Genomic DNA, 25,630 nt, shown 5'->3' on the forward strand with positions numbered 1-25,630 from the left:
TGCCCATCAGGCTAGCTGGGCAGCTGTCTGGAGTTCACAGACAAAGCTTGGCAGTGTCCTGAGAGAGGTTCCCTGGCTCTGTACCTGCAGGAGCACCAGACTAAGGTGGTCACATGCAGCCCACAGACGTAGAGCATGGCGTGCAGCCGCACCCTCCCTTGGTGACTGCTGCAGGATATTCGGATAAAGAGCACTATGTTAGTGCTAAGTGAGTTATCTTACTAAAGAGAGTGTAACCTGCCGGATAAGCCCCAGCTGGCAACGCTCCATCTTGGCATAGCCGGATATGCTGGGAGCGTCTGCGGGACATGGCGCCGGAGCAAAGATGAGTGGCTGCCGTTGGCTTCCTTACCAACTGATTAAATGTGGTTTTCACTGTAGATCACCTCTGCCCTAACACCAATGGTGTGTTAGCCTGCCATGTTGTTGTGCAGTGTCAGATCTCTCTATTGGTACTGCAGCTGAAGCGCTAGGCTGAAGGACTGACTGTTAATCCAAACAACGATTCCTCCTTCTTTTATCTACTGTTCTTTATTAAGCCAAACAGGAGGTTGTAATGTCTCCGGATGTAGGCCTCCTCCTGAAGGAGATCCTGTCGCATTTTTTGCTGTGGGTTTACTGCATCCCTTTAGCTTTTCTATTTTATATTCTGGTTTTCAGTGGTTGCCTCTATTGGCCTTCCTGTTTGTTCTGAAGTGCTAACTTTTCTTGTGAAACGCCCACTTTGCAGGTTCCTTAGGCTTTATAATGGGGTTAAAACATGAGTGTTCAGCTGTGCAATGGAGATGAGGAGGAGAATCTTTGCGGCAGGGTGTTTCTGAAGGGAGAGGATGCGGGTTATTGGATCCAAGAAAGGGAAGTTTGGGTTTTTTTTCCCCCCAAAGATAAAATAGAAAAGTTGGCATAACCCATTACTGAGCATTTTCATCGTGCCTGCGGAAGGAGGGGTAAGTGTTCTGAATGTTTTTACACTGTTTGAGGCAAAACACTTTTTTTAAGGAGAAGAATGAAATCTGCACCCAGGCTACATTGTGTAGTCAGCAGCCAGGAGGCAGTAGAGATTTGTGTAATGCACTTAAGGCACGTGCCATGATTCTTCAAGGATTCAGCGTGCTGTTGCAATAAAGCATAAAAAAAGACGTATTCCTCTCATCTGTCCTTGGGCTTTAATGGACCTCTGCTGCTCGGAAATCCCTTTGGTTGCTTTTAAAGCAGGATTCGTGGTCTGGGGTGCCCTTGCAGATAGGGATAGTCCTGTTGACATACTCAGCACCTTCAGAGCCTCGGTGTGAAAAGGGCTGGACAATGGTGGATGTTATCCCCCTCTCACAGATAAACTGCTAGTCAGAGTGCAGCGGTAACCTGCCCAAGAAAGGGTCATAGCAAATCCAGGGGCAAGGATCGGAGTCCTCATCCCAGTTTGAGATGTCTGACTCTGGCTCCTAGAGACTAATCCACCCCCTCCTGCCCATGGTGCTCAAAGCGTTTTACCCCTAGCGTTTTGTAGGGAGTTTGTGCTTGTATTGAATATTTGCGGTAGCAGGTACCCCGTTTTTCCATTGACTCTGTTCCCTGCGGCAAAACTACCACGGTGCTGCCCGACAGCATCTGTGAGACACTGTTGTTTTGCTCGTCTCTCCTCTGTCGCCTGGCAAAAGAAAATCTGAGGGTTTTAATTAACGCTTGTCTTCCTGCTCCTGCTCTTCACCAGATCCCAGGGCCAGAAGGGAGCTTTCTGATCGGCTAACCCACCTGCCCTCACTACTGTTGCTTCATCCTTCCCGCCCTGTGCGTCCTTCGCTAAGCAAGCTCTTTACTGAGGATGCTGCTGAGTTCTGCCCCCTTCTTTCCCCCGGGGGGGGGGATATACTGCCATCTCTGCTTCCTGTGCCAAGGGGTAGCTAAGCAGCTGCTGTGTTCCACCCTGCCCTGTGGTGGGGGTGAGGGGAGAGGAGGGGATGTATGGAATATATACACTGTAAAGTGTGTAGGATGCTACCCAAGAATTGACAGGTTTCAGAGTAGCAGCCGTGTTAGTCTATATTTGCAAAAAGAAAAGGAGGACTTGTGGCACCTTAGAGACTAACACATTTATTTGAGCATAAGCTTTCGTGAGCTACAGCTCACTTCATCGGATGCTGTAGCTCACGAAAGCTTATGCTCAAATAAATGTGTTAGTCTCCAAGGTGCCACAAGTCCTCCTTTTCTTTTTACCCGAGAATTGTGATGTGTGTTGCAACTACACTCTAGCAAATGCTCCCCTGCGGGACCCCTCGGCTGATTTCACTGCTAAATGCGCTTTCTGGGTGTCTGCAAAGGGGGGGGGTTAGCGCACCCCCATGTGTCCTGCCGGCACAGGCTGTGCTGGGCTCAGCCCTGCTGCTGGGCGGGTGTGCGCCTGGGGGAGTGGGGCTAGTGCCTGGGGGGCCTAGGCTCTGGGGTTCTGCTGGCAGCGGGGGGGGATCAGGCCCCCGCCCGGACGCCGGGGTTCCTGTTCCTACCATTAGCCCAACCCCCCCCTTGTTTGCTGCTCCAAAATCAACTATGCTCTATGGAAATTTATGCAAATCTACACAGCGGCCAGAGGGGCGGGGCTCTCAGGGCGCCCCGCCCACCAGCCGTTGCCAGCGTGCGGACGTGGTAGACTGGAAGGCGCGGGTCATGCGCCCTGGGCTCCAGCCCGGCGCAGGCGCAGTGAGGTGCCGCCTGCCGATGCCGCTTGGCCGCATGCGCAGCGCGCCCTGTCCCGCCGTTTCTGCGCAGTGCGGCCCCGGGGCGGGCCCCGTCCCGCCCCCCGCTTCCGCGGCACTTGGGGCACGGGGGGCGGGGTTTCCGGGAGCGCGGGTGCTGTGGGGCCTGACGCGGCGCTGGAGCTGGGCCCCGCGGGGAGGGAGGCGGCACCGGGATGAGCAGCGGCCGCCGAGGGAGCGCGGGGCGCCCGTGACAGGTGGGGAGGCGGCCCCCCCCCGAGCGGTCCCCGCGATGGTACGGCCCGGGCCCCCCCCGCCTTCCCCCCCCCCCGCCACGGTTCCGCCCGGGCCTCCTCCCGCGATGGTACCGCCCGGGCCCCCCCCGCGGTACTGCCTGGGCCCCCGCCTGCTCTCCGCCACGGTACCGCCTTGGCGCCCCCTCCCCACGGTGGTGCCGCCCGGGCCCCTCTCCTCGCCCCCCCGTTCCCCGTCTCTCCGATGGAACCGGCCCGAACCCTCCGGCTGCGGGGGGGTCTCTCTCCGGGAGTGGGGGAGGGGGGCCGGGCCGGGCCGCGGGGGGGGGTCTCTCTCTGCGGCGGGGGGGGTCTCTCTCTGCGGGGGGGGGCCGGGCCGGGCGGCGGGGGGGGTCTCTCTCTGCGGGGGGGGGCCGGGCCGGGCGGCGGGGGGGGGTCTCTCTCTGCGGGGGGGGGCCGGGCCGGGCCGGGCCGGGCGGCGGGGGGGGGTCTCTCTCTGCGGGGGGGGGCCGGGCCGGGCCGGGCGGCGGGGGGGGGTCTCTCTCTGCGGGGGGGGCCGGGCCGGGCCGGGCCGGGCGGCGGGGGGGTCTCTCTCTGCGGGGGGGGGCCGGGCCGGGCCGGGCCGGGCCGGGCGGCGGGGGGGTCTCTCTCTGCGGGGGGGGGGCCGGGCCGGGCCGGGCGGCGGGGGGGGGTCTCTCTCTGCGGGGGGGGGCCGGGCCGGGCCGGGCCGGGCGGCGGGGGGGGGTCTCTCTCTCGCGGGGGGGGGGGGGTCTCTCTCTGCGGGGGGGGGGCCGGGCCGGCCGGGCGGCGGGGGGGGTCTCTCTCTGCGGGGGGGGGGCCGGGCCGGGCCGGGCCGGGCGGCGGGGGGGGGTCTCTCTCTGCGGGGGGGGCCGGGGGGGGGCCGGGCGGGCGGCGGGGGGGGGTCTCTCTCTGCGGGGGGGGGCCGGGACGGGCGGCGGGCGGGCGGGGGGGGGGGGGTCTCTCTCTGCGGGGGGGGGGCCGGGGCCGGGACGGGCGGGCGGCGGGGGGGGGGTCTCTCTCTGCGGGGGGGGGCCGGGCCGGGCCGGGCGGCGGGGGGGGTCTCTCTCTGCGGGGGGGGGGGGCCGGGCCGGGCGGCGGGGGGGGGTCTCTCTCTGCGGGGGGGGGGCCGGGCCGGGCGGCGGGGGTGTCTCTCTCTGCGGGGGGGGGGCCGGGCCGGGCGGCGGGGGGGGTCTCTCTCTGCGGGGGGGGGCCGGGCCGGGCGGCGGGGGGGGTCTCTCTCTGCGGGGGGGGGCGGGCCGGGCCGGGCGGCGGGGGGGGGTCTCTCTCTGCGGGGGGGGGCGGGCCGGGCCGGGCGGCGGGGGGGGGTCTCTCTCTGCGGGGGGGGGGCGGGCCGGGCCGGGCGGCGGGGGGGGTCTCTCTCTGCGGGGGAGGGGGGCCGGGCCGGGCGGCGGGGGGGGGTCTCCCTTGAAAGTTCAGCAGGGATCCTGGCCTGGGGTTTCCCTCTCCAGGGGGAGGATTGGGGGGGCTCTGGTATGTGATTCCGCTCTCCAGGGGACCTCAGGGCTCTGCACTGGGCACCCGCCCCCCTGCGCCGTCACCTTTCTCCAGCGCATGCTTCTGCTTGTCCCGTTGCTCTCGGTGGTACCGTCCCATCCGAAGGCGACCGGACGCCCCTTTCTCTTGTGCTGCTCCATACCCTGCTAGGTTCGGGGCTGGAGTGTCTGTGACGCCTGTACCCTCCTGCCCCAGTCCCAAGCACCTGCCTCTCCTGATCTCCTTTGAAAATTTCAGTGGTTGCTACAAAGTGTGGGGGCCCTGGGGAAGGGCATATCCTGTTAGGAATGTGTGTTACGAATCTGTGCCTAGCTCTTTCACCCTTGTGCTTTACGGGACAATGTTGAGACCCAAAACGGTGTCGTCTCCTCCTGGAGAATCCCTGTGTAACTTATGCCTCCAAAACACTGAGAATGTCTTGCTATTTGTCACTAAGACTTCTTTAAAAAGAAAAGGAGGACTTGTGGCACCTTAGAGACTAACAAATTTATTAGAGCATAAGCTTTCGTGAGCTCCAGCTCACTTCATCGGATGCATTCTTTGACTTCTTAAGACTTCTTTGAAAGCATTTGCTCCTTGCCATTTTATCCACAGGACAGGATGTAGGACGTGGTAGAGATGCAAATCTTTGAAACTAGTGTTTGGCTTCTGTTTTTCATTGCCACTTGGAAACCATAAACATTTAAAAATACACCCAAACTGTGCAAGTTGTAGGGCTGTATTTTTTATCTCTGCATGCCAGTGACGGGGCTGAAAACCACTTGCTCTTCACTCTTGTGGCTTCTTACTTGTCATCAGAATCCCTCGATAGCAATGTGGTTTGCTGTCAATATGGGAAAGCTGGGTAATAAACGAGGCAACGTCCTAAAAATAACTCAGAATAGCATTGGGGTCTTTGAAAACAGGTTTGTCTGCTTGCTTACTGGTAAATTAAAATTGGCGAGTGGGCAATTGATATTCTCCTTGTTGTTTCCATCTTATGTTGTTCTTTGGGCAGCAGGTGCAATCTTGCTCTGCATTGTACATAAGGTTGCATTAGAAATCCCAGTTTGTGTTGGCATTGAAAAATACAGAAAAGCAGATTTATAGGCCTTAAAATACGAAGGGGGTTAAGTTAATACTGAGCTTTTAATTTTAGCTTCCTGGAACTCGATTGCTTGGATTTTCCACTCTAGAAATGTTTTAACGCTATCACTTTTGTAGGCAATATGATTTGGTTATAGTTGAGGTCAGAGCTCCGTTCTGCTGGACAGATCCTGCCTCAAACAGCAGAGATGCTAAGACAAGATAGACTTAGGGTGCAAGTGGTGGCTGAGGCCCAGAATGGTGAAATAACTTCTCGGCTGAGGTTGCAGCAGAGTAGTGGCAGATCTGGGAATGGGAACAAGGTTCTCTGACTGCTGGTCCAGCGTTGCCACCAATGGACTGCACTGCCTCAAAGATTAACTGTGTCCATCTGTCCGCTCTAAGGCAATGACTTCAGTGGGATGCTTTTGAACAAAACGCTCTTTTGTCAGTGTTTGCAGCATGGTTAAAAACACGGCTCTCCAGATAATTATCCAGTCTTTGGCTTTGCTGGCTGGAGTTGCAAGGGGGTAAGGAGGTGCAGTGCAATCTTGCAGAGAAGAGTAGAGGCGAATTTCAGGTGACGGGGCTGTTTGTTTGAGGAAGAGGCTCTCCTTTACCAGATGCAGTGTCTGCCCCAAACTTAGTCAAGGGTCAGTTATAAGCAATTATGATTGTTTGCTTTTCATTCAAGATTGACCCCTTCCAGTAGGAGCTGAGCATGTAACCAGAGCTGGCCTGGTGAGAAACGGGCAGTCAGGGCTTCCTGACGGAATGTACAAGGGGATTCTCGGCTTTCCACTGGAACAGGTAAAGCTGTTGAAATATGTACAGCTTCTTCATGGTCATTTTACTAAGGGTCGCCTCCCCGCGCTCCTCCTGAAGCATGGGGTAGCGTGACAGCTGTCCGGAAAATGAGTCTGGTCTAATAGAACAGGGAATGGAAGTCAGGACTCCTGGGTTCTGTCCCCATTCTGGGAGGCGAGTGGTGTCTAATTGTTAAAGCAGGGGGGCTGGGAGCCAGGACTCCTGGGTTCTATCCCCAGCGCTGGGAGAGGAAAGAAGTCTAATGGTTAGATGGTGAAGTCTAAAGGCCAGGACTCCTGGGTTCTATTTGCAGCTCTGCCACTGATTTGATTTGCCCAAGGTCACACGGCTTGTCCCATCTTAATTTTGCCATCGGGGGTTAACATCTACCTCCCAAGGAGAGGTGCCTGGGTTGCGTAATGTGTGGAAAGCTGTGAGATCATTTGACACAAGGGCTGTAGAAAGGCCATGTGCTGTGATTACTTATTACCATTAAATAGCGGATACCTGGGAACCTGCTGAGAAGCCCTGGATCTTGGGCGGAGCACTGAGCCAAAGGAAGAATTGTAATGAAAGATGTTTCTGTCTGGAGTACAGAAATGTGCTTTAATCGGAGAACAGGTTCAAGGTCAGATTACGACATTTTTCAGAAATGTTCCCTGTTGCAGCGTGGAGTCACTTGTGATCAATTTGGGGCCAGAACTGCTGAGCAGACTTGGCGATTAGGGTGGGTGAATTTTCAGGACAAGGAGTAAATGGGAAAATAGACCCCCCCTGTATAAACGATGCAGTTTTGTTCATAGGAACTTTGTGCAGGTCTGTGCACAGGATCGTTTCCAAATACCTGTCCTGTCTTGCCCCTCCCCCAGGAATTCGCCTGCACATGCTGTGTGGTCTGAGCTAGCTGGTTATTGACGCTCTGTAGGAGCATTGTCTTTCCAGAGGAATGTAAACCACTGCTTCTGCATGTGTGGTATGAATTGTACCTACCGTTATCTGTCAGTGGGATACCGAGACAGTGCTAGTGAGGCATCCCCATCTCCATGGCTCTGGATTTGATCAGGAAGTGAGCTTGGAACCAAGGTGCAGAGACATGCGGTTGTGCCAGCAGATCTGAAATAATGGGTTAGTGGGGTAACCCTCTTGGGGAAGTTCAGTTGTCGTTCTGATCAGCGCTGTTCAAAGGGAGAGCTATGGATGGCTCGCATTTCCGGTGGAAGTCCCTTTATCTGACGGGCTGGTGCAGGAGGAGGCATGTCTATTAATGGTTCTGAGAAGCTGACTTAGAAAACAAACTTGTCTGGTGATGTGGCCAGTCAGAAATGACGCGTGGCACTTCTCTAGACTTGAAACCCTGTGGCAGCACAGTGGCAGCACATCAATGTAGACGCTTGCTGCGGTGATGGGAGGGCTTCTCCCATGGTCATAGAAAGTCCACCTCCCTGCAAGGCGGGAGCTAAAACAAGAGAAGAATTCTTCCATTGACCTAGCGCTGTCTGCACCGGGGCTGGGGGGGCGGAGATAGGGTAGGTCGGCTTAACTGCATCGCTGGGGTGTGTGGATTTTTCATACCCCCAAGCGACAGCGCTCGGTCGACTCAACTTTGCATCCTAGTGCAACTCCAAGACTAATCAGTAACTCACCAGCATAGGGCACGTTCTGCTTTGCAGCTGGAACAGTCGCTCAGAGTCCTCGTCAGGTGCATCAGTGTTGCTGGCCCCACTTTAAAGATGGGGAATGTGAGGCACAGTGAAGGGAAGTGACTACCCAGGACAGCACAGAAGCCACAAATCTTGCCTGTTGCTGGTAGTGTCTAGCCATCGTTCCAGTTGGTGCTGTGACTCGTAGCCCACACATCCTCCCAGACGTGAGCCGGACAGGGGAGTCCTGGCTCCCAGCCTTATGCTTTAACTAGGCCTTGCTTCCCCTTCCTGGAGTAATACTTGGAATGTTTAACATCAAAGCTTTTTTGCAGACATAGGCATGTGGGTCCAGAGACCTCTGAGTCCCATGGAAGTTGCTTGTGGAATTCCAGGTTGCCGATGGCCAGGAGTGGCTCCCCACCTGTGGGATTGAGCTCCTGTGTTCTCAGCCCTTAGGGTGAAATGTGCTGACGCTGTCTGTCTGGGTCAAGAAACGGAACCAACCCTCTGCAGCGTCTCCAGCTGCCTTGGGCTGCGGAGGAGGGTTCGAACGGGGAAAGTGACTCTCTGCAGACTTTGAGAAATCCGCGAAGCAGTGTCCTCTGCTTCCTAGGGACGCCGAGAGGGGAGGGGCTGCTCCTTTGTGTTAGTCAAAGAGCTTCCTTAGCCCCTCTTATGCCTGCCCCCAGCTCGCAGCCTATTGTACATTTCCTGTTGAGAGTTGTTGGCATCTGTCATTCCTGCCCCGTCCGATGACTCAGCTGATGCTGCAGCCATGACCTCCAGTGACTTGCTTCTCGCTAGTGAGCAGATATCCCTTTATTCTTAGCATCTTCCCCCTCTGTAAAGTTCATGCCAGGCTTTGCAACTGCCTGGAAGTGAGTATGGGCTGTTTGGCAGTAAGTGAGGAGCAGCGACTTATCCCTCTGCAACATGTGCAGCTAGGTGCCCAAGCAGCTTTTAAACCCCAGCAAGGGAATGCCAAGCTGAAGCAGACGTGCCAAGTATTAGCTGTGTAGATCCAGGGATGCCGCTGGGCGACAAGCTTCTGCCTCCAAAAGAAAGCATCCGTGTTACGTTCCTTTTATTCAGTATTGAGCCGCCTTTCTTACTCTGAGACAGAAATCCTCCCTGCCCCTACGTACGGCTTGACATGGATTCCATCAGGCTTTTGCACATGTCTGCACCCATCCCTGCAATCTGTCTGGTGGAGGCAGATTTATATATTTTCCATAATTGGATGCATGATGTGGTGAAGCAAACCTAGAGCCAAGAGCTGTGAACTCTGAAGTTCAAAGGCTGGCTTTGACTTTGCTGCCTTGTCTGGTATCAGAGTTGCCCCACTTTGACTTTGAACTGGGGTGCAAACCCCTCTGTGAACACTCTTAAACTCTGCTTGTATCGATTTTTAGGAATAGAGTTAAGAAAAATCTATATTTAGATTTAAATCTAATTAATCGCGTTTAAATCTAATTAAGAATGTCCACACTGGAGTTTGCGTCAATTTAATGAGACCAGTTTAAAATTATGCTTTTAAACTGAATCAACTTTGAAGATACAAGGCCTAACTCTCCCTATGAATTTGTCAGGTCACTTGATCTCTTCCTCAGTTATCTCATCCATATAAATGGGGTGATTAATACGTATGTCTAAAGTGTTTCTTAAATCTGCCCTTTGTTTGCAGCTCGGATTTCTGTTGGAAAAGGAGTGTGTATACTTGCTGGAGATGTGCTGCAGGAATTGCTTTGTCTCCTAGTTGCCTAGTCGTGATGCTAATGCTCAGATTCGTGACAGAGAAAGGGGAAGCATGCGCGTCCTGGTCTCGCTTGAAGCTGCTGTTAGTGATCACGCTCAGTGTCAGTGCTTTGGTGACATCCAAACAAGCCATCAGTGTGGCTTTCGTTTCTGCAAGGTGTTAATCGGGACCTCAGGTGAACCTGTAGTGTGGCCTGTTGTTTTTTTTTTTTTTCTTCTCTTGGGTTAGTCTGTGGTTTTTCAGGGGGGTTACAAAATGAAAGCATGAAAGATTTTTGTTTCAGGCTTCCAGGAAGTGATGTTTGATGGAGCTCAGTGATGGAATGGAAGGCTCAGATTCTGCTTGTCCCGGGCTGTGTGCTGATGTTTACCTCTATTTCATGTTGACTGTATTACCATGAACAGCAAACAGTGCCTATAACAGCCCTACTCAGCGCTGGGGAGTAGTGAAATCTCCATAAGATGTGGGGTTCTCATACAATGCTGCCAACTCTTGTGAGGTTTGCCATGATCCATCAATCCCCAGCTCCTGGAGTCAAAATTTGGTGATTATCTTGGCCTTCATTTAAACTAAAATAAGTTCCTAGCCCTTGTGGCTCTGGAGAAGCATTTGAAAACATGACTCAGAAAGCAAATCAAAATAACCCAATGTCTGTTATTTTGTATACTTGTGTGACTTAAACCAATTCCATGATTTTTGGCAGGCCTTTCTCAGGGTTTTAGAATGCTTTGTGCTGGCAGGGCTGCTTATCCTTTATCTTACGGTTAAAAAAAAAAAAATCCACTGGGCTCATGAGTTTGGTACAGCTTAAGTATTAAGTCAAACAACACAACAACTAATATTTCCTTTGCACCTTTCATGTCAGGAGCCTGGTGCTTTTGAGATATTGAAGGCCACGATCCTGCGCTTTGTTCCAGGCTGACTTAAGACTTTGTAATCTCTCTGAGCTAGGGAAATTACTATCCCCATTTTACAGCTGGAGAAAGAGAGGCATGGAGGTATAGTGACTTGCCAAAGCCACTAGTGGTTTTAGAAATAGAACACAGGAGTCCTGACTCTCAGATCGGACGTGGTCCCTACATAAAACTTGTTTGTTTGTTTTTTTTTAAAAACTTGGCTACAGAATGAAATACAGTGGATCAGTATTGTGATTAAGCCTCTACCAGAGTAAAACTCAGATCTGGGTTCATCCATCACTCTGCCGTGCTCTTCCCATGTCACTTAAACCTCTGGGCCTCAGTTCTCCCTCTGGCAACTAAGGGGGGGGGTCGTGATCTTGCCTCTGTTTTGTCTGTTTGGATTGTAGGTGCTTTGGGGCAATGAGTACAGTGCCCCTCTGAGACCTGGCCGTGCTATTGTAGTGCCTAGTGCCAGTCATGCTAATAACCTACGTTCTCCGGGAAATCTTATTCTGCCAGACTAGCCGGCGCAGCGAGGAGCGCGCTGAGGCAGGAGGAGCTGCATGTTAAGTGGAGAAGCTATAGATGTGTGTTATTTCCCTCTAGCTTGTTTTCCAGCAATGAGTCACTGGGAACCCCCTTGTCGCCCCCACCAGGCATCTTTTGACACAGGTGAACGCAGCCCGTTTCACATATCTCAAAGGTGAAATCAAGGCCACATTGGGGCTGGAGCTCTGTCACCCCGGCACATGTGGTTTTCTCTTACTTCGGGGGCCTCCTTTTCTCTTGTTGATGTTTGACCAGCCAAAATACTAGACTCGGCAGAAATACAGGATGTGGTGACGTGTGGTGAACTGAACCGTCTCGCGCGCGCACAGGGTAAAACTCATCCCTCGCTGTGTGGAATGGCAGAGCTACTTGTTGGGTCTTTCGGGGGGGTTGTGCCCCAGTGTACATGGCTCGCCCATCCCTCTACTCTGCTGTGTACCTGAACGGTACAGATGATCTCCCTGGGATCTCCCAGCTCCCGCTGGGATGTCGGTATGGCCCAGCAAGCCAAATCCATGGTGTATATGTGCATTTGATCGGATGGAATAAGCACTTGTTTGCAGTTCTTGAGCCACCAGAGAGGTTTGCCAAAGGATGTCAGATGTCAGACAACCAAGTGGAATAACTAATGTTCATTGAGCCTTTTGTTCCAGTGTCTGTCAAACGTAAACCCGGGGAGGGGCTGTGCCCATCCGCAGACAGGCTGGGCGGGTGCCTGAGAAGAGAAGGGGCGTTTTCCCAGGGATGCTTACGGCTCCCCTGGCACGGGATGCCACCCCAAGGTTCTGCAGGGAGCCTGGGGTCTTGTGTGGGTCCCGACATGTTAGGACTGTTCTCTGCTGGGGAGCTTTGCTTTATACGCTTCCATCCTAGCCACTCCTCTGCTTCTCCCCGTTCTGCACATCCTGAAAGGAGTAAACAACCTAGTGTGTACTTAGCTGAGTCTCACAGCCAGCTAGTCAACAGAATGGCCTCCCTGCCCCCTCTGGGGCAGGGGCGGGGGGACCAGAGCTGGGTCTGAGCGGCAGCATCGCTCCCCACAGTGCCCCAGTATGATGGTACCGAGCAGAGACCCCTTCTGGCTAGTCTGTAGCAGACCTGTCTGCATCTGAGCTGCTCCACTCTGCCCCTCTTTGTAGAGTGCTTTATGTCAGTCTCTCTTCAAGATCTCTCCTTGCACCACAGAGTATTAGCCCTTTGCTGCTGAGAGCTGATTCCTGCCCCACCTCTGACATTAAAGCCACCAATCAATCCAGTGCCAGATGCTTCATAGAATCATAGAATCATAGAATATCAGGGTTGGAAGGGACCCCAGAAGGTCATCTAGTCCAACCCCCTGCTCAAAGCAGGACCAAGTCCCAGTTAAATCATCCTAGCCAGGGCTTTGTCAAGCCTGACCTTCAGAGGGAATGAACAGAACAGGGCAATTATGGAGTGATCCATCCCCTGGCATCCAGTCCCAGCTTCTGGCCGTTGGAGCTTTAGGGTTTGTCTCTAACTCTCTAGGCTTGTAGCCATTGATGGACCTGTCCTCCATGAATATGGAATATATTTTACTTCTAGCTAAGGATCTCAGAGCATTTTGCAAGTATTTAACCCTTCCAGTGCTGCTCAGGGAGGTTAGGTTCCTAATGTAAGTTCCATTTGACAGAAATTGAGGGCCCGAGTGAAGGATCGACCTCCCCAAGGGGTGATGCTCTGGTCTCCTGGACCTTAGCTCGGAAAATGCACAGAGAGGCAGTATCGAAAATCCTGCTCATTTAGATTGGCTCCCGCTCAACCAGCTGGAAGCAAGAATGCCTGGGGGCAGTTTTCTGGCCTGTGCTGAGCGGGAGGTCAGACTCTTCAATGTAATGGTTCCTCCAGCCTCAAAGTCGCTGAACCAATGGCTTTATTTCCAGTGAACCCAGCTTTCTGTGGGAGTGTCCGCAAGGCCTAGTGCCCCAGCCCCCCCAAACCCATGCTGTTTGCATTCCAGTCCTGTGCAGAATCTCTGCCGGAGGGCAGGGCTCTGCGGACACAGGTGCTGTCCATGCATGTCGACCCGGGCACCTGTGACCTTCCGGACTGATCATTCAGAGCAAGGGTCTAAAGCACTGAAGGCTTGGTCAGAAAATCGATAGGTCAGTCCCTGCTGCATCTGCCTGTTTGCTGTCCCTTGCCTCTCTCTGGTGTTTCTGGTGCCCCGGGGCCGCAGCAAGTCTGCAACTCACCATCTTTAATAGACAGGTTTTTCTCCACTGGGCCTGGGGACCAGCTGAATAACGGAAACCCTGGTGCGCTGAGGTCAGACAGGAAGACGGCGTCAGAGCAGGGACTTGAACCTGGCTCTGCCAAGCCCTCGACTAGCGTGCTAACCACTGGGCACTCCTTCCATCATGCAGCTGAAGTGAGACTTCTCAGAAGAGCCGTCCTTTCACACCTGGCCCATTCCTGTCTCCAGGCCATCAGGGAAACTTCTGATCACCCAGAAGGCAGGCCCCGAAGTGGAGCTCTCACTCAGCCACTTCACGTGCTGGTTCTGGTGAGCTACACTTAGTGCCACAAGCCAGCGTGGCTTTCTCAGGGATTGGTTAGGGAGGGCAGTCCTTATACCCTGAGATGGATTTTCAGCTTAAGACTCCAGACATCTCTGGTGGCACTGTAACCACTGTTGGGCTCTGGCTGTTCCCCGGCAAGGAACTGGGGGGGCAGGGGAAGCTGATCTAGTGAAAGTGAGCAGACGGATAAGGGAAGGTGCTGGATTGACCCTCCTGGGGCCCAAAATCTTCAGGGTACAGCCTTTGTAGTAGCAGGGAGAAGCTTATGCATGCACCGGGATGGGGTCCCCCGAGGCGCTCCGAGATGTGCTGGTCAGAGCTGTGTGTGTGGGTGAGTGAGTGAGAGAGGAGGACAGGAGGAGCTCAGGTACTTTAGCCCGTTTAGCCCTTCCCCGCTCCATGAGGTGACTGGCAAGTCTGGCCCTCCGAGGGAGCCCGTCAGCCTGCCATTGGATGGCAGTGCCGGCCTGGCTGCTGCTGAGCTCACTTGGTTTCCAGCTGGTGACCTCCAGGTGAAAGGCTCCTCACCTGCTCTCCTGCAGGAGCCCCTCAGCCCTGGCCAGCGCTGAGTTCGGAGTCTGAAGAAGTACTCGAGTGGCCACCGTGAAGTGATGGCATCCCCTGAGGCTCCAAGGCTTGTGCTGCCTGGCTTCTCCTCACTTATTTCTAAAGGTCACAGGGTCAGTCTCGCTGCTGTCCTGGCAGGCGAGAGCTGGCGCGTGTGAGCAGGGATGCTGCCTGCCTGGACATCACTTTACTCTGTCTCATTGCATGTGGCTGCCCAGTAAAGTCACAGAATCCCAGGGTGGGTTCCAAACGTCCCGAGCATTGCTTGTGCTAAGGGGCATAATGCTCCCCAGGGGTAAGCTGATCAGCTCAGCTCTCAGGATGCTGCCGAACGTCGACACTTTCCACTGCTTGTTCTGTACCTGAGGAGCGTGTGTGGAACCCTGAGCTCTGATGGCACTTATTGCGGAGCTGCTGAGGGTGGGTCAGGTGATGGGTCGATCCGAGCCGCTCTTAGATTGCAAACTCCTCAGGGAAGAGACTTAGGGGGAGACATTTCAGAAGTATCGAAATTAGTGAGGAGTCAGCAGGAAGGTCAATGGGGCTTTGGCTCATAAGTGACTTTGACCTGTCTGAAAACTTTACCCTGTGTCATCTGATGGGGGCATTCCCAGACCCCGTGGCCTTACACTGAAGACAGCTGGAGAAAGGTTTAGTTTTCTCCCTCTGGGTCAGAGCCAGCCAGGGTTTATCTGCAAAGGTCTGGTCTGTCTCTGCTGTTCTCTTGGCTCCAGCTTGGTCTGAGCATGCAGCAGTCACAAATACAGGTGATCTAGTCACCATTAAAGGCATGTGATGTTCGCCGGAAGGTGGATCCTCACCGTTGCGCCATGTCCCACAGTGCTCGCCACCTGCAGGCTCAGAATCGCTCCCAGCTCCTCTGAATTGTTGGCATTCCCCACATGGCTTCTCTTGGCGGGCGTACCCGTAACAGCTGGCAGTTTGCAGGCTTTGTGGCCACTCCGAGAACCTGCAGGACCCTACAGAAATTCCAGCCCTTGATAATATGGTTGTTAATCTGCTAAGATTTGTGCTTATGCTGGGATTTCATCTTGTCTCTAGCTAGAGCCACAGCGTTTGCTCAGTCCTGAGCTCCAGGCTCCTTTTGGAGGTACGTTGCTTTGTAGCCTCTCCTTGCCTTGGCCTGCGGCCCTAGGATGGAGGTAATGTTACCTCCTGCGCTTGGAGATGACCAGGTGAAGGGCATGTTACTGGTAGGTGAGGATCCATGTTTGCTGTTCATCTGACCGGTGGTGCTAGTGGAATTTAAGAGGAGGACTGCATGGAACTCTGGACTGGGACTCGGCAGACCTGGGTCCTGTTCCTAGCTCACTGGTCACTGTGGGCGAGCCACTTCCTGTCCCCATACCTCAGTTTCCCCTCTACAAACAGGGATGATGCTACTTTTCTCCTTTGTAAAGTGCTTTGAACTGTCTGGATGAAAAGCTAGGGATTATTAAATCAAAGCGAGCCCAGCCAGGCTGTGGGCTTGACGCCACCTCTCTGCCTAACTCCAAAGAAGTCGCTGGTGGGGAAGACAAGAGGCACGAATGAGCGCTTCCAGGAAGTCAGTTCTTCTGTCAAGGGTGCAGTAAGCCACCGGTCTTGGTCTGGCCTGTTTCACCCACACATTGTTTATTATAAACTATTCCCTGGCGGTTTCTCGGCAGACCAACAGGACACCTCTAACGAGGTCACTCAGAGAAGGGGTTACATTCTGGTGCCAACAGGATCCTCTGAAGCCGTCTGGGCAAGGGGATGGTTCCTTTTGGAAATCGAGCCTCTCCATATGCCGCCAGGTTCACTGGGTCTTACCCCTTTGTTTACTCTCCCCTAATCACATGGCTCTGTCTTTCCAGCTGCTGTCCATTCATCTGCATTCTAGCCTATTGCAAATACCTTTCGCCTTGCGCGGGAGGAAGACCCGAGTATGTGTTTGCAGCCTCGCACTTGCGCTGCGCGGAAGCATCTGGGGTAAGCAGCTGTAGTGGCTTCTCTCTCTTGTCTTATGCCGAGACAGGGTCCTCTGTGCCACAGTTCACAAGATGGGAAGATGCTGCTATTGCTGGACCTTTAGCACTGTTATGTAAATGAGTGAAATCCAGTTGCAACGCTGGCTTTGTTTGTTAGCTAGGATTGCAATAGTAGTTCTGTATAAACTTGCTTGCTGGGGTCAGAGTGATGTCGTCTTTCTCCCAGTCTTGCTTCTGTTCAGTTTTGCCAATGAAAATACATGTAGATTAAACCGTCTTATTTGTGCGGGGTTTATTTAGCTCAGACGTGGAGCACGCGGGGAGAAGTGTGGCAGTTCTGTGGCTGCATGCAGCCCGCGCCTGGCCCGCTCACTGTCTGCTGGTGTGTGGATCATAATTCTCTGACGTTCCGTTCTGTAAAACCAGGGACACAGTCGGAGCATCGAACTGGAAGCTTTGAGCGCTGGAGTCCGGCCCTTTGGCCGCCACCCGCTCAGGCCTTAGGCCAATCCCTTCCCAAACACACTGGCCTGTCTCCGGCTCTCTTTGCCTGTGTCCGGGGTGCCTCACTCAGGAGTTTGGCAGATCTGTTTGAAAAGCCCCTGTGATTGCCAAGGGCTAAATATTGCTAAAGTGCCTGTCGGCTATTTCCAAATCGGCACAGCCGCCTGCTCTGTGTACGCCCACAGGCTGGCCTGGCATTGGGTGGCAATATTACACGTTGTCTCTTCAGCATTTGCCAGTTTGGTCTTATGGGGCGAGTTTTGGTCTCCTGATCTCCAACCTCAGTTACCCCAGTGGCCAACCAGCTTTTCTTTTGGCTGTTCTGGGTGAGTCCAGATGTGTGGGCTTCGCTCCCGAGTGGGAGGACAGGCTGCAGAGATGGGAGCGGAGAGAGCGCTGGCCAAGCGTTTTCCTCAGATCTCCGAGGAAAACAGGACAAGTAGGATCCCTTCTTCAGCCCAGCCAGCAGAGAGTGGGCGACGCATGTCCGTGATAAAGCACGAATGAGGAACCCCAGTTCCCAAGAGGGGTGCACACTGGAGGGCACTCGAGTTGAATAGGAGAGCTGGCGAGGGGGCAGCGTGCCCAAGCTCCAACTGGCCTTCGACACCAAGGAACTCTTAACAGGTGATCTGATCTCTTCCGCTGAATGGGCTGGAGCTTTCTGGGGAACTGTCCCAGCTCCATTTGCTCCTGTTCAGGCAGCCCTGGAACCAAAGCAGACAGCTGGTGGTGTGACATTTCACCTGTTGCTTCTCCACGTGAACTTCCCTCCCCAACTTCCCATCCCCAGATGGCAGCAGGGATGTGGGAGAAGCAGGATGGTGAGTCCCGCATGAGGTGCAGGTGAGTTGTAAGGAAAGGAGAAAGTGAGCAGCACAACAGGTGCTGAAAATTAGCGGGGTGTTCTGTGTTTTGCTGTTCCTGAGTGGTTCCAGGAAAGCACGGATATGCTAGGACATCAGAAATAGCCCGGGCTAGAAGGGCTTTACACCTTGCAACGCTGGGATAGCCGCCTTTCTAGTGACCTGAAGTTTTATTTCAACCCTTGTCTCTGTTCATTCTAGTCCTGTCATTCCGATTACCATCGTGCGTACTTTTCCTACTTCAGTCCTGCTGTTTGCCAGGGCTGCTAGCTTGGGCGGAGCTAGGACTCTGAAGCACAGCGTGTGAACTTCCCAGCTTTGGTGGCTCACGCTGCGCCGTCACTCAACCGAAGTAGCTAGTCCGGGGCGAGTGAGCCTGTCACGCTTTGATCGCTGATGTGGGGTGAGAGGATCCCTTGGCTCCACCAGCCTGGTGTGGTGCTGAGTTGAAGAGGCAGGTCCAAGGCATGGCATGGGGAGGAAGGCCCAGGCCCAAAGTGACTGGAGACCCAGGAGCCGATGGTGCTGTTGCTGGGCCGTGGAAACCCGCCATTGTGCCTGTATGTTTTTACCTTCCTGCGCGGGTCTCATGACCCTACACCGCGCTGGGCTCCAGCCTTGGCTAGGGAAGCGCCCTTTCACGGGTTCGAGTGATACAGTCGCCTCTCCTGGAGCATCCTGATTTCCCTGCCTCGCCACTCCATCGTGGAGCGAATGGCCAAGCGGCTCCCCGGCCGAGCGTTCAGCACGCTGATCCCAATGGCCGAGCTCTTGCAGTGCGGGGCCCTGGCATTGGGGCCGGGAGCTGCCAGGCTCCTGGGTTGCTGGAATGAAAATAGATCCAGCAGGCATGCCAAGCAGCCTGGGAACTCCCAGCACTTGGTGATCCTCATGCACCATCACTAGTGGTCTGTTCCCAGAGCCAGGCTGCGCTCGAGAGGGAGAGGGCTTGGCACGGGGCGCTGTCAGCACAGGTGTCAAACCCTGGGCTGGGGTGATCCCCGAACTCCCCCTTGGGGAGCAGTGCAGAGGCCTGGACCTGGAATCAGCGCTGGGGTGATTCAACCCGGTTGCCAGCAGGAGCTTTCCTGACCAGCCTGCACAACAGACTTCTCAGCACCCAAACGGAAGTGATGGCAAGCGCTCTCTGGCAATGGTCCTGGCTCTGTGCCAGCCACAGCCTCGCCCGTCCAGCGTGGGCTGGGGTTCCAAGACTATCCCTAGCCCTGCTGCCTCCAGCCGCCCCCTCTCCCCCCCCCTTCCTGCCTGCCGCCCTGCAAGTCCTGTCAGGTGACTTGGATTAATTTTTCTCCAGCTGTTTGTTTTGTAAGGGCTCTTGCCTGTGGAGCATGTGTGTTTTCCCCACCAGCATCTTTGATCTGAGCATGTGCGATTAGTGCCTCTTATCTCCAAGGCTTTTTATCATTAGTGATGGTAGCACATGGTGCTGTGGGGAGATAAGGGTCGCTGGAAACAGAGGTAAACACCTCGCTGGCTGCCTGAGCAGGTAGCTGGGCTCTCCCTGCAAACAGGGCTCTGATTCCCCTGGCCTGTGTTTACGGAGACCACAGCAATGTAGCGGGGGAGTTTTTAATGATACCCAGTGTGGGGGCGGTTTCCTATTGATGCTGCCTTTCTGTCTTCAGAGGAAAGCTGCGTCTGTGTGCTTCGCCCCTTGCACGGTGTGGAGAAGGGGGCACTGAGGGGCCAGAGGAAGGGCATGTCCGATCACCTCTCTGTGCCCCCGCTCTTTGTCTGCCTTCTTGGTTTGGTTTGTAAGCTCACGGGGGCAGGCACTGGTGTGAAGACTCTTGCTGGCGTGTGCTCAGTCCTGTGGGTGGAGGGGGGCGGATTCGGACCCCATGGCGAGCGACACTGGATCTTTGGTGGCGGCATTTGTAGGAGCTCCGTCCACAGCTATGTCTGGACGTCCAGTGAATTCTGCGATGGCAAATGGCCTCTTTTCTCCTACAGACGCTCACTGCACCCACAGCTTTTCCTACAGCTGGCAGCGTTACCCTGGTTCCTTGTCCTGCCCTGCAGAGGTGGCCGGGAGCTGGGGCACCAACATGAACGAAGTGTCAGTCGTCAAAGAGGGCTGGCTGCACAAGAGAGGTAAGGATCCCACCCGAAGGTGGTGCATGCTGGGGGCACACAATCATACCAGCCTAACTATAGGTGGGGTTTTAAACCGGTGCAGTTTTGTGTGTGGATACTCTGGTAGGGTTTAAACTGGCCTATGCTGGTTTAGTTTGCCCTGTGAATTGTTTTAAACTGATGTAAGTGTGGCTACACAGGTGTTTGCACTTGCTGAACTAATCTGATTTTTGAACTGCTGCAACTTGTTTGTGAACCCAAGCCCTAGCTGTTTGCATCACTGCTTTCAGCGGCTGCAAGCCTTTTCTGAGCCCTGCAGATAAGCTTGCTGTAATCCTGAAAGAGGAGAGTGCAAAGACTGCTCGCCCAGGGTGGCAGGGCTCATGCAGCTCTCCTCTGACCCACTGATTCCAACAGCAGGTAGCTTGCCCTCCTTGCCCTCCGTAAGGGACAGCACTCTGAAAGCCAAGCTGTAACTGCAACTGAATGACAGGCCAATGTCCTGCCTCCTCTCATCGGATCTCCTGGCCAGTCTGGCCTCTCCGTCATGCCTTGGGCAGGGAATCTACTTCCGGAGCAGCGTCTGCCATGGGCAGGTCCGGGGTGATTCCTTGCCGTGCTGTGCTGAGGGATCAGGGTGGCCCCGAGTGGAAGGTGCAACCTCCTGCTGCAGGAAGGCGGCGTGGGGCAGAGGCTCTGTGTTCCCTGGTGGAGAAGGGGAAGCTGTTTGAGGGCTGTGCCTGGCCTAGTGACATCCCTTCGGCTTCGGGCACTGTGGGCAATTGCCCCTTGCAGCTGCTGGAACAAAGGAAGGCTCTGGTTTCCAGTCACTCAGCTGCTCAGTCTCCCCTTCCCCTGCAGCACACAGACCCCCAGAGCGTGGGGTGGAAGGGCGCTCAGACAGAGACAGGAGCCCTGCCCTGAGCTGGGCACAGGCTTTGTCTCGCCAGGCTGTGCTACATTTTCTGAAGCTAGGGCCTGAGCCAAAGTGAGCAGGAGTCTTTCCACTGGCTTCTGTGGGCTTGGGAGCAGGCCCACAGCTCGATCTGACTGCAGCACTCACAGGGAGCTCTGTCCCGGGGCCTGTTCGCAGCACGGTTAGATCCAGTGCCAGTGGTCAGGCTGAGGCTCAATTTGCCCGTTTCCCTGGCCAGCGCGGACAAAAGATTATTTCTGAGACCCATGGTAAGTGCCTCAGCGTGTGCCCAGAGCAGGGCTTGCTAGTGCCTCTTGCACCCTGGAACAGGGGCTGGAAAAGTGGTGCTAGCAACAATTGTGCTTTCAACCCGGGTGTGGCTGGCATGGCTTCACTCCTGGAGCTGCCAGGCATGTCCTCCAGGCCAGCGTCTCTGCCATCCCCTCCTGGGTGGCTCTGCGCTAGGACCCCGTGCCAGCGGTCGCTTTTATTTTTAGTGTTCTAGAGTGCAGGGGCCTTGCAGCAGCTGTGCAGGGGGTTATTTATAGAGATGCTGAAGGTGGGCCTGTGTTTTCCTTGGTTGCTGAGCGCTTTCGGGAGCAGGCGCTGGCGGCCCTGCAGCTTGGACAGATCCTGGCTGGCTCCCATTATTCCAGTGGCGTGCCCAGGGCTTCTGGGTCTAGCAAATGTCTCCACTCTGCCAGGGACAGAGCAGGGGGTCAGGATTCAGTGCTATTTCTGTACTTGGCATGGTGTGCCAGGACCAGGGGCTGAGGCTAGAGTCAGGCTGATTTTGGTGCTGCCAGCTTATGCTTCAGTGTGGGGTGCCATATCCCTTAAATCAGCCACAGAGCCGGCCGCTTTTGGCCATGGCTGCCGCTTGAGCGAACGTATCAGCTAACGTCAGGGCCGGGACCTGGGAGCCAGAACTCCTGGGTCTGTTCCCAGCTTCACCACTCTCCCTCTGTGAGCCTTGGGCAGGCCACTTCACTAGCCTGCGTTTGGGTGGGCTTCCCTGGGAAATAAGACTGTTTACCTGCCTTACTGGGATTCACAGGGGCCCCAAAGGAAAAAGCAGGTGTTTGGAGGTTCCCCAGACGTTACCCCTGAAATACCTTAAAGGACCCTCATTTCATCACTAAGCATCTGTCTCAAGTGTTGGCCCAGCATGGCCGGCGCAGAACCACTCCCACCCTTGGGAGGCCCGGTGCTGCGGTCTCGGTGTCCTTGGCTCTGTGTGAGCCTCTTGCCGCTAAAGCCCCGAAGTGGCTGTGGGGAGCTGAGAGCACTGTGAGCCTTTGAGTCTCTGGAGTGTCTCCAATGAAATTCGGCGGTTTGTCCCTTCACTGGCTCTTCGCTGCGCCCGGGCCTTGCCAAGAGCAGGACAGTGGCTCAGGTGCTGAAGTCGGGGTGGGAGCTGGTTTGAAGCGGGCTCTGTAGTGAAGGGACAGAGCGAGGCATGAAATAACACCAGGCATAATTTGGTTTTGTTCCAGGGGAGTACATTAAAACATGGAGACCCAGGTACTTCCTTCTGAAAAGCGACGGCTCTTTCATCGGCTACAAGGAGCGGCCCGAGACGTCTGATCACAGCTTGCCACCTCTGAACAACTTCTCGGTTGCAGGTGCGTCTGCCGGCTAAACCCAGAGGTGCAGGGGGTCCCCTAGGGACACGTCCATGTCTCTCCCAGCAGTTGCATGGCCCCCTTCTCATGGTGCCCATGTCCCCTCTGAAGCCGAGAGGAGAGTTCAGTCTCCAGGAGCTTTGGTCCATGGTGCCCGACGTTAGTACCCCACGAACGGCTTGTCCAGCAGCTGTGTTCCCCTCTCACGCTGCGGGTCTCTGACGTGACCGCCCCGGAGCCCTGTCTGGCAGCCTGCCCCGCTGTCACTGGGGGAAGAATAGCAACCAGCTGCCCAACGCTCACATGTGGGACTAGCGTGGGTTTAGTCCCATAGTGCTAGCACAGTTGAGAGCCCTGGTGTGGACGGGCTGCCAGCTGCCATCTTTGAAAGGAAGCTGGCATGCTGCAGAGGTGGCACCGGGAGGTGGCTGGCGCCAAGCGTTGGGTGCTGTATGTGAGGCCAACAGGCAGCATTTAGAGACGCAGGGTAGGTATTTTAATGGGATCCTGCGCTGAACAGGGAGCCGGAGTAGGAGGTTCTGGGTTAGCAAAGGGGACCTGGTCTCAGAAATCAGGGGCAGCCTGCACTCCGCCCGCGCTCACTCCCCCTCTGCCCCCAGAATGTCAGCTGATGAAGACCGAGCGCCCCCGGCCAAACACGTTTGTCATTCGGTGCTTACAGTGGACGACTGTCATCGAAAGAACCTTTCATGTGGACTCTCCCGAAGAGCGGTAGGTGCAGCTCCGCACACTGCCACCTGTGTCACAGGGCGCCCGCCTCCTCCAGGCCATCACTCAGCACAGGGCCTGGCAGGTGGCGGGGGTTGGGGGGGGCGCCAGGCTCCCTGGGAACGCTCTTTGTCTTCAGATTCCTTGGCAGCCACGTGCCAGCCAGCCCTCCCAGACCTGCTGAGAGGCAGATGTTCTCCCCACATCAAGGAGGAGAGGGGGGCAGAGGGAGAAGGATGTGTCCACCTCCCTAGACCCCAGCAGACCGACACTGGGGCTCCCAGCATGCTGGGCATGGCACTGAACAGCTCTGGTCTGAACAGAGGGTGGGAACGTGGATGTGAAGGATTTCAGTGCCAAGCAGGAGCGTTCGCATGATCCTCCGCTGGAAGGCCAAGCTAGGGGCCTCCGGCTCCATCTGGGACGTGCCTAGCTATTAAAGGGGAGAGGACGGAAATGGAACTCTGTCTGGCTCTCTGTACCCCAGGACCCCGCAAAGACCCCCTGTGTGGCAGGCTGGAATTTCTCCTGCGAGTCCCAGCTCCCTGCTAGAAATGCCTGGCTGTGAGCTCCTTGCCCCGCAGCCTCTGCTGCCCTGGGAGCTCTGGCGAGGTCAGGCAATGCCAGCTGCCACCCGGACAGGCGTGGGACCTGCAGCTTGCGTGCACTGGTTCCATTGAACCGTAAGGGAATGGAGCGGTAGCAAGCAGGTGCACTGGCAGGGGTGGCCCCATGCACGCCCACCCTCTGCCCAGCTGCTGGCGTGGAGGTGTCCAGGTCGTGGGAGCTGCCACAGGAACTAGCAAGGAGCCTGAGGGGTGCAGGCGTGGCCTGCCTTGGAGCATTGCATGCTGGGACAGCAGGTCCCCTGCCCCTCTTGTGTGGGGGGGTGGGATTTGGCCTTTTGACCTGGGGCCTGGTTATGCGTGGCCATCGGCCGCAGTGCAGACCAGGTGTGTGACACACTCCTTGCACCGGAGTGAAGGATGCCAGGAGGTGCTGGGTCGTGGGGAATTGAAGCAGGCTGAGCAGCTGATCTGACAGACCCTCCCCCACCGGCAGGCGCTTTGTCTGGGGAACCCCACTGATGGCTCGGGAACCCTCGGGCACTGCTAGCACTGGCAGAGTGGGCACCCTTAGCTGGTTTGAACTGCGCTGCCCTGTGTGGCTGCCAGGCTCCCTGCTGAGCCTTGTGAGCGAAGTTGGGCTCTGACAGGGCTTCTGGCCGGAGGGGGAATTGTGGTGAGTTGTGTTCACCGCTTGACTTCTCCTCGGCTAGTTCCCAGGGGCTCCCTGTCCCCCTTGGGACCAGGGGGTCTCTAGGCAGCAGTGAGAAGAGCTGCTTGCTCTGAGCACAGCGCATCCTCACGCCAGGGGCTTCTTGCAACCGGAACAAGTGGGAAGTTTTGTGTTCGTGCTAATTGCAAAGGTCCGCTGCGAAGTGAGGATAATGGGTCACGCTGGCAGAGTGCGAACCGGGTGTGAGGAGGCCCAGGCTGAAATCAGTCAGGGCAGCACTGGGACCCGGGGTCACTGCTGTGGGAGGAGGAAGCAGCGCAGAATCCGAGCTGCCAAGACCCGGCCTGCTCAGAGGTGCTGAAGCACCCGTCCATCCCTCGGCTCCTGCCGTGTTCTCCCTCTGCAAACGGCAGTGCTGGTGCCCGGGCCCAGCTGCGGCACGTGCTGACCCCTGTGCTCACCACAGGGAGGAATGGATGCACGCCATTCAGACCGTTGCCAACAGCTTAAAGAACCAAGAGCCCGAAGAAGACACGATGGATTACAAATGCGGCTCTCCCACCGACACCACCGGGGCTGAGGAGATGGAAGTGGCCGTGACCAAGACCCGGGCAAAAGCAGTAAGATGGCTGGCGTGTTGAGGTTTCTCAGCGGGGGGGTCGTGGTTTCGGGGGGCAGGATGGGAAGGAGGTGGGGGACCCCAAACCTTGTTTTGGCTGTACTGTGAGGTCGCAGTCTGGGAAAGGTCAGGATCTTCGCCATCGTGATGCTGGGTCTGTTCCTGTTTTCATTTGTTCGCTCCAAGCTGCTAACGTCCCCCGGCCAAGTCCTCCTGCGCACTCGTGGAGAGCCTTGGGAGATGGGATGGGGGGGTTCTTCAGCTAGGTTCCTCATGGGGGCTGATCTCTCAGGACACCCATCCCCTGCGACAGAAACGCACTGTGATTTCTTTCCCCCAGGCTGCATGTGGTTCACAACACTTGTCTGAAACCGGTTCCCTTCCGTTTTCTCTGGCCAGTCATCTTCTGTCAGCTCCTGGGGGTCTTCTTCCGTGGGGACGGGGAAACCATTGACTTGGCCCTGTGATTTCTGCAAGCCCCTCTTCTAGCCACTACAATACATATTTGTCTGGAACAAGAGCCTGTTCTGCAGGGAAGTGGTAGTCATGGTGTTTGAGGTTGGCCGGTTGGCACAGAAGCACACAAGACCTTAGTTTAAGCTGCCAGGGTGAAACTGCCCCCCGTGCTCGCCAGAGGGCTGGAGTGAGGTGTAGTTGGGTGTCTTGACCTCATGCCGTTCTTCCACCCAGGCCGGAACCGTTTTTATAACTAGCTACCCCGGCGGGAGAACCCCTCGGTTTTCGATGGGCTTGTTG

General features: G+C 55.7%; 1 protein-coding gene across 3 annotated transcripts in view; it reads left to right on the forward strand.

Annotated features, from left to right (window-relative positions):
• The first annotated feature begins 2,790 nt into the window (after nucleotides 1-2,790).
• Nucleotides 2,791-25,630, forward strand: part of AKT2 (AKT serine/threonine kinase 2) — a 30,109-nt gene continuing 7,269 nt past the window's right edge. The window contains exons 1-6 of one of the 3 annotated variants that reach the window (XM_043501464.1): nucleotides 2,862-2,947; nucleotides 6,258-6,355; nucleotides 19,624-19,764; nucleotides 22,159-22,287; nucleotides 22,908-23,019; nucleotides 24,722-24,875. In XM_043501464.1, the coding sequence (XP_043357399.1) occupies nucleotides 19,719-19,764; nucleotides 22,159-22,287; nucleotides 22,908-23,019; nucleotides 24,722-24,875 (441 nt within the window). In that variant the 5' untranslated portion in view covers nucleotides 2,862-2,947; nucleotides 6,258-6,355; nucleotides 19,624-19,718. Of the gene's footprint in view, nucleotides 2,948-3,039; nucleotides 3,142-6,257; nucleotides 6,356-19,623; nucleotides 19,765-22,158; nucleotides 22,288-22,907; nucleotides 23,020-24,721; nucleotides 24,876-25,630 lie in introns of those variants that run through there. The other 2 variants (XM_038382112.2, XM_043501465.1) reach the window with 2 other exon arrangements.

The sequence above is a fragment of the Dermochelys coriacea genome, chromosome 23 (assembly GCF_009764565.3).
Source record: "Dermochelys coriacea isolate rDerCor1 chromosome 23, rDerCor1.pri.v4, whole genome shotgun sequence".
Lineage (NCBI taxonomy): Eukaryota > Metazoa > Chordata > Testudines > Dermochelyidae > Dermochelys > Dermochelys coriacea.